At 37.6% G+C, this 13353-nt stretch overlaps 1 protein-coding gene across 1 annotated transcript; it reads right to left on the bottom strand.

Moving 5' to 3' along the window:
- Positions 1–1201: 1201 nt before the first annotated feature.
- LOC140800941 (delta(7)-sterol-C5(6)-desaturase-like) lies at positions 1202–12733 on the bottom strand. The gene is made up of 3 exons (XM_073155879.1): positions 12352–12733; positions 5227–5532; positions 1202–1639 (listed from the first exon to the last, which is right to left on the bottom strand). Exons 1-3 carry the CDS (start codon positions 12581–12583, stop codon positions 1350–1352), a joined length of 828 nt encoding a protein of 275 aa, XP_073011980.1. The 5' UTR covers positions 12584–12733; the 3' UTR covers positions 1202–1349.
- Positions 12734–13353: the final 620 nt, after the last annotated feature.

The raw sequence follows: 13353 nt of genomic DNA, 5'->3' as shown, positions 1-13353 counted from the left end.
GCGAGAACCTCTTTCACAAGAAGAGCACCTATGAGGCAACGTCATAAGAAGGTTTTAACCCTTGGGATGATCATTTTATTCTTCAAGATAAAATTCCATAGTGATCTGTCTGCCGGGTTCAAGGTCGAAGCTGCTAGCAGAGATGATTTTGAAGGTTCCTTTGTTGAGAAGTCCTCGTTCTTGAAAATTATCCAAATTAGCCTATCCGGTCGAGGTGGAACTTCCATCCCTACATACGTGTTGAGGATGGTATCAGCAACTTCATTGGAGAAGATACTAGTTATCAGCGGGACATCCCACTAGCCATCCTTAATGAGATCCTTAACACGAGATATTCCTGTAGGTAGAGAAATGTTGGATAGGTCATGCATTGAGATCCAATTGTCCTTTGTGATGTGTATATCTGGCCCGTCGCCGACCAGCCATCTTGAGTTGCACCTGAGTGAGCTGCGTACCTAAAGAATAGAGCGCCAAGTCTGGGATGCTCTTTGGCAGAGGGTAGCATCATAGAAACTATTGTTAGGGAAGTACCTTGCTTTCATAATTGTAGCCCAAATGCTACTCTTGCCCTAGATTAGTCTCCATGTTAGCTTGAGCATCAGAGCTTGATTAACCAAATCCAATTGTCTAATTCCAAGCCCACTGCTGTTAGGAGGCCTGTATATGACCTCCCAACTTCTTAGATAGATATGCTAGCTCATCTTAATAGACTTCACACACTAAACAACCTGGCCAAGAAGGGTTTTTCCAAGTATGATGATATGCACCTTCTGTAATGAGCATCCATCATAAGTCACTCACATCTTTGAATGCGAATACATGAAAAGAATCTACAACCATCTTTCTAACTATATTGCATCTAAGAGGATGGCCGACATCATATAAACACTTAACTTTATTCCATCCCTCATAAGGAAAGGTCTTGAAGGAAAGGAACAACAAAATTTTCAATTTCTCGGTGCTGACACTATCTGGATTCCTCCTACACTACTCTCATCTCCACTTCTTTTGAAATCTTTATCTTGCTTTGCCTTTGTATTCTTCTTTTCTTTGTACACTCTTTCTCATAATATAATTAGGTGCAATTCTATTTTCTCAATGAAATTTTTTTTTTAAAATATGGTCCTCAAATACACAAACAGCAACTGTTTTTTATACTTCGCTGAGAGCACAACTTACGCAATGATTCTAGATACAAATATGAGGAACTCCTACTAATAGTATTATAACATTAATTAAAGATTCAAATTTGACAATCTAGAAGAACAGTATACAGGGATCCTTATGTGTCATCATCTCATTAGTCTATAACAAAACCAAGGCAGCAAAGGATTCACACAGCTCCACAATTATGCCTTCTTGATGTCCTCCTCAGGATCGCGAAGAGTTCCAAAAATCCAGTCCATCCATACAGTATAGTGACCATAGTTATGACGGTACGTTGTATGGTGGATAGTATGGTAACCTGCACCCATAACAGGCCACAACTTTCCATGGATGCAGTCATGAATATTGGCTGTCCATACAGCCTCACAGAACAGGAGAAGTATGTGAGTCATGAAGTGCGTCGGAACAAGGAAGAGGGCTATCACATGTGGCACCGCCTGCAGTATCCCGTCCAATGGATGGAAAGCTAATCCTGGAAGAGAACAAATGATCATGCGCACTTTATTATTGGAATATAGATCTAGTCCACGACATACTTTTCTCATCAATCTTTCCAATCAAGAATAAATTTCCTAACAGTGTCAACCCTAATCCAAGATGTTTGGAAATTGATGACAGAAGAGTGGCATAACAATTCAAGGCAAGGCCTCAGCTTTGTCCCCAGTAGAACATTTAATAATTTGATTTCATCTCTGAAATAAGAAATTGCTATCTAACAGCTGTTGCTGGTCAATACAATCAAAATGACAAGTAAAAATAACAAACTCTACAACTTCCAAATATCATGTCATTTAGGTCAAAAACAGAAGTCACTAGAATCAGAGTAATAAGATTAAAATGCGCCATTTGCTCTTATTTGCCAGCATTTAATGCTGAATGTTGGTTCAGTATCAGCTACATTTCACATTAAAAAAATAAAATCAATAACTATAAAGTATAATCTGTCATGTAGACAAATAGATAAGAGGAAGTCTCATGATTCTTAATCATAAGAGCCATCAAACAATGCAATAATAGTCAATCAATACTCACACATGAAGAACATCAATATCTAAAACTTGATTATATAATTTTGAAACCTCATGATATAATCTTGTTATATGAAGGACCATAATTTTGATATTGTTCAACCTGTTGCAATATAAATAGGAGACACCTGATAAAGTTTCTTCTATGATATGTACTTGTAACCAGTTGCTCTCAATTAAGTAAAGCTCAACATCATCATCATCATCATCATCATCAACAAGCCATCTACCAACTATACAGGATTGACTATTAAGTAAAACTCAAGATAACTGCTATCCCTAATTTACAGACTATTTACAAGTACATGCATGTTCATGCTTATAACATCACTAATATCACAAGCCATTCCATGCATGATGGACAGTATAGAAAACAATCTCTTAACATGAGACATAGTAGACAATACTAACAATGTGATATCAGCTGCCATCTGCATCTCAATTTGTATCCTCTTTAGGATAGACCTAATTGCGAATGCATCGAGTACTTAAAAAACAGAATTTTCAGAGTGCTAACATAGTTTTCCTAAAAGTATTTCCTCTCATGGAGAATCCTACTAACATGCATGTCAAAATGTATTAGACAATAAAAGCATAAATTTTTAATTTCATGCAAATCAAACAGACAAAGTCATTATACTAAAAGCTATAAGTAACTCCGACTGTCAAACTTATAGATGATTTCTTTGGTAATATCTTTCATGTTTTATAAAATAAAATATTATGAGGTTATATTCCAACATAGTAAACCATCACTATCTGTTAAGCATAACCCTACTTTACTGTTCAATTGGAAATCCCAATGTCATGATTAAATCACAAGGTCATCTAGTTTCCAAACAATACTGTTAATTGACATAAATTTACATGCTTATATGACATCATTCTTTCTAATTTGAAAACCTCTGGACTTCTTTTCCAATACTCTATAAAAGAGGCGGGAAATAGATTGAAAGACGTCATCCCTAGTTTACCAGAATGGTCCGCTTACCAAATGCTATTTTTATAATTCTAGACTCATTGAGATAATTAATAGGTGAAAGCCAATCCAAAGGGATTAATCTTAAGCTGAATTTGAATAATAAATTATGAACCACTCCACCGACAATTTAACCAGGAAGATTGTTTGCAGAATTCTTGTTTCACCTACTCAAGATCACAGACCTGTACACTATGCCATAAATTTTCCAGAAGCATAGATAAAAGTAAATTAAGACAGAATAATAAGTGTCTAAAAATCATAATACACTTTACATTTTATACCCCATATGTTCGATCTGTCTACCCTCAAGCCCTATATTTTGAATTTAAATTCACAAACAATTCTTCAGTAAAAACGAACCTAAGAAATAACTAAAAAGAGAGGAATCAAAATATCAAACAGAGTGATATTTAGTCTGGCTGACAAGTGAAACTTAGAATTCCTAAAACACTCTTCCACTGAAAAGTGGTGCAGCCTGTTTAGGCCACTTTGAGTTAAGGGTGTCAATGAAATTTGCTTGCATTGTCACCAGGGGATAAGGACAGGCTTTGTAATACAACCTGACAAGTTGCAGTGAATAAAACAAAAAAATAAAATAAAAAATAAACAGTTATTATTTAAATTTTGTTTAAATTAATAAAAAGTTGCAGCGCTCAATAATTTTAGAGGATAATATTTATTTTATGAGGCAACCTCTTTAGGAAAAGAGAAAACACTCAACATTTCTTTTTCTTTTTTCTTTTGTATGGTTTATCTGCATTCTGCTATTAGGTTACAAGAGCAAATTCTGCATTAACTTCAAAGAAAATTTCTAACAACACAAATAAGTAGGAAGTAAAAGAAACTAGATCATAAAATTTACTGTTTGTACTTTATTATCCTATTACTGATATCATGATGTAGTAAATTGAAGTCACTCAATTTAGTCTCATCCAAAACTACTCAGAAATCACAAGATAGGTAAATAAAGACTCTAATTAAGTTCTGAAGCCAACTATAGCTCAAGAGGTAATCCATCCAAGCAATATCTCTTGCAGACTGGCAGTTTAGTGTCAAAGTAATCCATCCAAGCAATATCTCCCGCAGACTGGCAGTTTAGTTGCAACTGGTATTACGTACACAACTTATGCTTTCAATTACCAAGGTTTATCTTTCCAATATCAATAATGTGAAAACATTTTCGCTCACTCGGAGAGATTCTTACTGCAGAATTTCCAAAAGAAAGTCAATCAAGTCCCATCCTCAATCAGATATACTGAGGAAAATCCTAGATATGATCAATTTAACTATTGGATCAAACCTAAATTAATTTAGAAATAGTTTAAGAGTACTCAATTTCACACTTTCTGTTGTATAAAAGAAATTATACAAGGAAACTATCTAGACTAACAGATGATCAATACAACTAAAAATATTGTCAATAGATAATTCGATTAAGTTCCAAAATGTGATTAATGTTTTTGGGTGTTACTATAGCCATTCTAAGGTGGCGTTTGATTCGGGCATAAGGAATATTTATTTAAGAATTAAGACTCTTTTAAAATATATTTTACAACCAAACACTCACTTATTATATTGTGATCAACTTTTATATAAGATAAGTCACATGACAAGTTATGTAAAAAATATTATCACATATAAAATGTGTGATAAAGTTATGCACATTTTTTAAATAAGATTTTTAGTACAATTAATATATATATATATTCATAGTTAGTAATTAAACACAAATTCTTGCATAAACTTATTTAAGATAATAATTATATTTTACAGCCAAATAATAAATTTATATTTAAGAGGTGTGCATAAAATTATCTTAAAAAAATTTATGCATGAACCATACGAGGCCTAAAATTTAAGCTAATAAGGGCAAAATAACTAATCATAGCAATGTAATGGTGGTAGAGTAGCATGTAGATCTATAAAAACCTTGATAATCATGTACATTATTCTATAAGGTGGTTAACAATTAGGTCAAAACTCAGAAAAGAAAAACTACCACATACTACAAATGATCTAGAAAATGAGCAAGAGAAGACGGGAGCTGACCAGCAAATGGTGAGAGTGTGTTTTGCTTATTATAGATATGATGAGTTGCATGAAGATGCTTGTATAATGGCTTTATGTCATGCAGCTCTCTATGCATCCAGTAAATTCCAAACTCAACGATGACAAGATACAAAACCAAATAGACAATGTATGCTGCCCAACTGATCTCTGTGATACTGGAGAAACATCTTGTCCATCCACTTTCAACCATGTACTCAGAAAGTGTTGGAAGAGCACAATACCAAGGCATAGCTTTCATCGCAACTATTATTTGCAAAAGCATTGCATTGTTAGAAGGTATGGCATCTGCATCAAGTGAGGAATTTCAGTGAGGCCCTAGAAAATGTAGAATATGTTAACAAGACAAAGCCAATGCTGAAATATACTAAACAAAATGTAAAAGCTACCTTACGCTGATTGCAGTTCAGCATGTTATTAAGCTATCAGCCATATGACTTGGAATTTATGACATATACATGCTCGTTTAAATGCGCCATTTTGTTCATAACTCTATCATCAAAACAATAAAAAAGCGAATTCAGAAGTTCTTCCATAGTCTAACACACATCATTTTCTCCCTTATTGAAACTATAGAAGTTTTTCTCAGGAGGAAATGTGACAATGACAGCTTATTTTCAATATTCCTATAAATAAAATATGATCCACATAAATGGCAAAATTTATGAATCAGTACACGTAACCTTTAAAATCAGAAGCATACATTAAGAAAGAAAGACTATCTTAGCAGTAAAGTCGCTGCACTGCTAGCGCATTTGGTTTAGTTCTGCCTTATTTGTGACACCAAGATGATCTAAACAACTTTTCCCCTCACTCTATGCTCTCTAAAAGAACACTTAAGCTTATACTACAATTAATAAGGAAGATCACCTGGGCAATGAGGAGAGGGAAGAAGCCTGCTGCCAATGCGCAGAATTTAAATTCAATCTAGCATCTACAAACTATGTGAGTAAACTATGATGTTTGAAACTTTCCTATCAACTTGGTGAACATCCAGGTCAACACCAATCTTTATATAATATACCATATAGATCACTCCTTATTTATGGTAAGTTTTGGTAGAAAGGGAAATGTGAGGAAAAAGTTTAGACCCAATTAATACCTTATTACTGTGCAGTGCACTGACTGCGAGATAAAATGTAAATGCAGGCTCCCTGAATAATTCTTCCTACTCTTGTTGGCAGAAAAATGTGCAGCAAAAAGGTAGTTCAGGGGGGAGTAATGTTTACAGAGTTTAGTAAAAATTTTCTAAGTTATCTATTGCTTAGAACTGATGTTTCATTTCACAGCCAGAGGTAGATTCTTTGATTCTGCAACACCACTTTCTATTACAGTCATTGGAAGGAATTGCTAACAACAATTTTGTTGACATGCTGGAAGGTTCTGAATTTATCTAAATGAAGTCACAACCTCTGTTAACTTGTGAAGGTTTAACATTCTCCCAGAGCTGATGTTTCATTTCACACACAAGCACAATAATGGTCGTGATTTCCATAGAAAATAAGAGAGTAAACCCTGACAATAAGAACCATTGCATTCTCATTTATTCTATTCCATATAAAAAGCATAAGCTGCAGATCAAATAACTTCATTAGCTCTAGAAACCAAGAATTACAGGCATTGAGGTGTCATTCTTGACTCCACACAGTACATATCACTGGCATGTGCCTAGTCAAGCTGGTGTGCCATTGGCATATTGAATAAACTTGGCATGAATAAAAATAATCTTCCAACCTCTCTAGGGCCTTAAAATAGGTTTTAGGCTAACGGCCTAAATGTAAGTCCTTTAATGCTAAATATTAGACTATTAGTGCAACATATACAATTAGATTCTAATCTCATGAATTTTTTCAATTTTTTTAGGATCCTCTTTGTGGGGGAATATAACTTGGGAAAACCCAAAATTTCTCTTTGATTTCTAAAATCTAAACTTTAATTTATATAGATCAAGCACCAAACTACAAAGAGGTACCACAAAGAAAAATAAAGAGACTTCAAATTATATTTCTTTAGAATAAGATGTGATCAATTCTAGTGACACATATCAATAAGCAGCCATGAAAGAATATCAAGTATTCCCCTTATATTAGTGCTGATAATTTATTGGCATGATACATATCGACCTGTGCCAATCGGCACAACAATTCATGCTAAAAACCCATGCATTATTTCAAATGTGCTGACCGAGGAGTCAAGTCCATGGACGAAGTATTAGTTCTGCCTACAGTATTAACTGAAAACAACAAAGTAATTCACTTACATTATTGTTTGCCTCGCTTGTTCAGTTTAAGTATTCAACTCGGAAACAATTGCTCTCTTGCATTTCTGAAAAAAGAGGACTTTTCCTCAAAATAGTGGTGATTTGTTTTAAAATTATCTGTATCTTATTCTTCTGGACACTGTTCTTTCCCTGTTTGCATATAGTAAATATATGATGAGAATGGAGCATTTTCTCACCTTGGCATCATTTCTCAAAGAAAGGGTTTTTTACCAGAACTCAAAAATATGGCATGTTTCTGAGATCTTTGGAATAAATGTATGAGGAGAACAGGGCTTGAGATGCTCCATGCCATAGTAATTGGATTATCTCAATGATTGAAGTTTAAACGAGTGAATTACTCGAGTAATTGGATTGACCAACTCCATGCCACTTCTTAAAGGAAACACTTTTGTAGGATCAAACTTCGTGACTTTTGAGATCTTCATACGATCTCGACTAGATCAGACCGTCTCGAACTTAATCTAATAGAATTAAACTCCTAATTATCTTTTATTTATGCATTTATGTAATGTATTTCTAATTTAGTTAAGAGTCCTAGTTGAGTTAGGAAAGCCCTTAAGGCGAGAGTCCTGGTTAAATTAGGAACGTTAATAAGGCAAATCTAAATGAAAGTTGGTCTAGAGTTAGCCTCTATAAATATGTGGAGTGCAACCCTAATTATTTATGTCTGGAATTAAAATTGAGTTAAGGTAAGGTAAGTTTATTTACCTTCAATTACTTTCAATGGGAGCATCTCTTTTTCCTAAAAGTATATCTAAGTTAGAAAGCTTATCTCCACCTTCAAACCCTAGCCACCATCTACTTCCAGGAGCCACCCACTCATACGACCAACCACCACCATCCCACAGCCATCCGCCACCCTCCGATAACATCCACAACATCAGTTTTTTCTATTTTTGCTCCCGTTCTAATCTTGCTCCACTATTTTAACTATAACTTTCCATCCGGATCTCTGCTTGACTTCATTCTTAAGTCATTAGATCTAAGACTTCCAAAGTTACTACTATCAAAATTTCAAGATCATCTTACAATGGATCGTTCCAAATTTGGTTTGCAAAATTGGTATCAGAGCCGATGTTCCTCGGACGATGATTAACACGCGATCCAAGACGAACGAGGAGAGATCAACCATGGAGGATTAGGAACTCATCTCCGTTCCTATGGGGAATTCTCCGACACCACCAGCAACCATCAATGACGAGCCACCCGCATGGGTGAAGGCATTACTTGAGTCCGTCAACCCATTGAGAGAATCATCGAAGGAGATCCAAACCGCCATCAAAGACTCAATCCAAATTTTGATGGCGGTTCTCCTAGCCCAGCATGGCCAACCAGTGCTGCCAGCACCATCGGCCATGGTTGAAACTGCCCTCATAGCGAGCAAGATCCAAACCGGAGGGAGGGAGGTGCCAGCCCAAACCGCAGCCTTAACCCCTCCTCCGGCCACGATGGAGGCCCCACCCATCACCACAAACCATCCCCGTAGCCGTGAGGTCATCTTCCCTACCCTCGATAGGAGCTAGGGCAATCTAGCCTCCCACCGGCAACGATCTAGCCCCCTACCGGCACCAAACTCAATGTCCAACACCTTTCTCGGGCCACTTGCACCCGAGACGTGGCCTCTATTCACACCAACAACTGTTGGAAGACCGCTGATGAGAGTGGTTATCACTGCAGCAAACCTGTGGCTAGTGGTCGCGAGTCCGGCGCTCACACAATCACCGGTGGCCATGGCTGGCTTCCTCGGGCCAACTGCCAACCAATGGTGGCCGCCGCAGCCGTCGGGGCCCGGTAAACCACCGACGACGCTGGGGCTTCCTGCTATTGTCACTCCCCTGCAATAGGGTCATGGGTCCCTTCTGCGGCCGTCGGGGCCCGGTAGACACATCGATGACGCGTCATGGCCGCCGCCGCACTAGCTCAAGCCCAAGCTCGAGTTCGGCCTTCCACCGCCGCTCCGCCGTGGACTTGCCAGATGGCGACTACCGCCAGCCGCCTACCATGCACAGTCGCCACCAAGGCTACAACGGCGCCCCTAGGCCAAAATCTAATTTCAGCCCTAAGGTTAGGGCTAGGGCAAGTGCATGAAGGTGATGAATTGCACGATTTTTCGAAGCATGCCAAATTTTCGCAAACCGGTTCAACCACCTTGTGCAAACCAATTTGGAACCTATGAATATGACCCTGAGCACGAGTATAAGCCCGAGGATGAATAGTAGAACGACCTAGTGGGCCTGTGCCATCGGACTAAGGTAAACCTGTGTACAGCCCGAGTACGACATGAGCCGGACCCATGGGCCCATCTCCGACATGACTAGCCTCGAACACGAGGTCACTTAACTCGCAATGATAGGCCATATTTTGGGATCCAAGCTCGGATCGTCAATTTGATTTTTCAAAATTCTCTAGAGGAGACCCACTAGACTGGACTTATCTAGCACAGCAATTTTCCACGTACTATTGCACGCCCGACCACTGGAAGGTCCAGCTAGCTTTATTCCACTTGGAGAGTGTAGCTATTAGGTGGTACCAGTCGGCTGAGCAGACTCGACCATTTGAGTCTTGGCAAGACTTTGCAGATGCGATTTGTGTTCGGTTCTATCATCAAGCTATGTTGACAAAGTTGACTTAGTCAACAACAATTCGAACTTACTGGGAGTTTGAGCAGATGTGCAACTGGGTCATTAACTGGTCTGAATCGGCCCTGAAGAGTACTTTCATAGTAGGCTCAGGCCTGACATTCAAGCTGAGGACAAGGCTTTGAGGGCCAATACTTCTGACGATGCCTTTTTATTAGCTATTCTGGTGGAGTCCAAGTTGGATCGGTTGAACTAGATCCGCAAAGAGGAGAGAAAAAAGACGGCCTAAGCCCACGGCCTACTAGAGACTGCATCAGCCCTAACTTAGCCTGCGTAGACGGCTCAGCCTACCCGCCAGATGATCTTGCGCAGCTTTGTATCCAATGACTTAGAGGAGCGTAGAAGAAAACGCTTATGCTTTTACTGCTATGACCGTTCTACCAAATCATAAATCTAAGCGTCAACTAGTCCACGTCATGTTCCTAGGTGGTCTCAAAGATGATGGACCGAGTCCGTTGATTGGCATGATTGACTCTACGGGAACAAGGATGTCAAGGATTAATCACCTTGCAGATAAGGTTGTGAAGCGTAATGGAATGATACAATCTCGGCTAGACCGTCTCGAGCTTAATCTAATAGGATTAAATTCCTAATTATCTTTTATTTATGCATTTATTTAATGTATTTGTAATTTAGCTAAGTAAGAGTCCTAGTTGAGTTAGGAAAGCTCTTAAGGCGAGAGTCCTAGTTATCTTAAAGTAAGAGTCCTAGTTGAATTAGAAAAGCTAATAAGGCAAATCCTAATGAAAGTCAGTCTAGGATTAGCTTCTATAAATATGTCGATGCCTGGAATAAATATTGAGTTAAGCTAAATTAAGTTTATCCTTGCATTACTTTCAAGTGTAGTCGTCTATTTTTCTTAGGAGTATATCTAAGTTAGAAACTCTATCTCTATCTTCAAATCCTAGCCACAATCTACCTCCACGAGCCACCCACTCATACGGCCGATCATCACCATCCCATAGCTGTCCGCTACCCTCCGACGACCTCCGCAATGTCGATTTTTTCTATTTTTGTCCCATTCTAACCTTGCTCCACTATTTTAACTATAAATTTTCATGCAAATCTCCGATTGACTTCATTCCAAAGTCATTAAATTCGAGACTTCGGAGGTTACTACCCATTAAAATCTCAGGATCATCCTTTGATCAGATCGTTCCAGATCTGGTTCGTAACAGATTTTTGAAGTAAAACTCATGGCAAGGACAGAATTTTAGATTGCCTCCGTATTAAAGTAATTGGATTTCCTAAAAGTTTCTAATTTAAATAAGTGACCACTTGATTCCATACTGCAGACTATAAGTGCATGATTTAATTAAGATTATGGCATTTATTATGTAAAGTAGAAACCAGAAAAGCAGATTTATACATTATACACCACTTCATGTTAAAATAGCATCACAAAGTATGAGGTTCCAGCCCATGCTGGGTCTCAAAAGGGACAAATATACGCTAATTAATGCTAGTTACTAAAGGAGTTGTTTCTGCAACCCGTCTCTCTCTACCAGCACATCATCTGGGGAAAAAACTTGACCATCACAATAAGTGAAGTCATCTAGACACAAGTATAGGCACACAATCTCGGATATCTCATGGAAAGAAACGTATATCTCACGCTTGTGATACATGATTCAAAAAAGTACAATAGAGACGAAGATAAAGCCTGCACTCAGAGAGAACAAAAACGCAAAGAATCATAATGGCATGGCTATATCTAAAATCTGTTCTATAGACACATTTCTTTCAACACACCCAATAATCCCTGTTATCACACTATGACAAATATCATACACCTGTGTCAAGGAGCGGTTTAGATACTACTAGTGCATATGAAATCCGCCAGTATCTTGATCTAGTCCCAGTCCCTAGAGGTAGAGGAGATTAGCGGGTAATTTACTAAAAAGTTTGCTTGTACAACCATGTCTGATGAATGGACTACAAAAGAAAATGGAACATCATTAGGCCGTGATGTGATCACCAGTAATCATGAAAGAGAAAAGGTATTTGAAAAGGTAATGGAGCGGAGTCAGACGGTATGGGATATGGGGTCGATATGCCGATTAAAAACAAAGAAAACCATCCATATATCAGAAAGAAAAGTTTTAGATGAATGATCACTGTATATAAATAAAATCCAAAAAATTTATGGAAAAGATGGGGGGGGAGAGAAAAAGAGGAAAGGAAAACCTTTTGGGAGATAGACGTTGCGCTTCCAGTGGTAGATAAAGAAGCACCACAGGAATCCCGAAACGAAGTAGACGAGGGTTCCGCCTATGTAGTTCCGGAGCCACGATCGAATAGGCCGAGGGAGGCGCTTCCAGGCGCCGCCCGGTAAGAGACTCCCGAGCACCATATCGTTGAACCAGTCCGTCTCCTCCGCAAACCGATGCAGGTAATCCTCCCCCACCATCGCCTCCATTGCCACCACCGGCGGTGACGGGATCCGAAATCGACTCCGGAGGAGCAACGGAGAAAGAGAAGTTAACTTCCGTTGTGCCGTCGAGCCTCGAGACGGTCCCACGCGACAGGTGAGTTTTGTTGGCTACCACGATGAATGTGCCTGAATGGTAGATGCTGCCAGCGCGCATTAGGATTTTTACATAATTGCCATTACATTCTTTAAAATATTTTATAATTATCATCGAAATTATTCCGCAATTTTAACAATATTATTCTATTAACTAAATCAAAATAATCATAATTAAAAATAAATTTAGATTAAAAAGATTATTTTTGTCTTTTTCTAAAAGCTATCTAATATTTTATCTATCATAACGAAAAATATTTTATTAGGCATAAAAATATTACATTCTAAACAATATTTCAGTTAGTTACATGTATTTGTTAACTTTTTATAATAATATGTTAGAAATATTTTAGTAAAATTTAATTATAGTGATAATTTTAAAAGAGTCAAGAAATATTAAGGCAAATTTATAATAAACCTTAAACCATTTCTACTCTGATTTTACCTTGGCTTATAATTTTGTATCATAGCCTACTATTATTTTTAACTCTTACCAATGAAATTAATCAAAGATACCCCAAAACACTTTCTGAGCTAAACCCATATTAATGACATTTGTTATAATACACTTGCTAATGCTCTTGAAAAGTTTGAATTTTACAATGCTATTTTAGGCCAATGCATTTTAAAAATTAAAAAATAGCGTGTCTTTGCTATTTTAA

Source organism: Typha latifolia, chromosome 1, assembly GCF_019914945.1.
Source record: "Typha latifolia isolate L0001 chromosome 1, TyphaL0001v2, whole genome shotgun sequence".
NCBI classification, from domain to species: Eukaryota; Viridiplantae; Streptophyta; class Magnoliopsida; order Poales; family Typhaceae; genus Typha; species Typha latifolia.
Note: the sequence above shows the minus strand (reverse complement) of the source record. Positions and strands in the feature narration are given on the sequence as shown.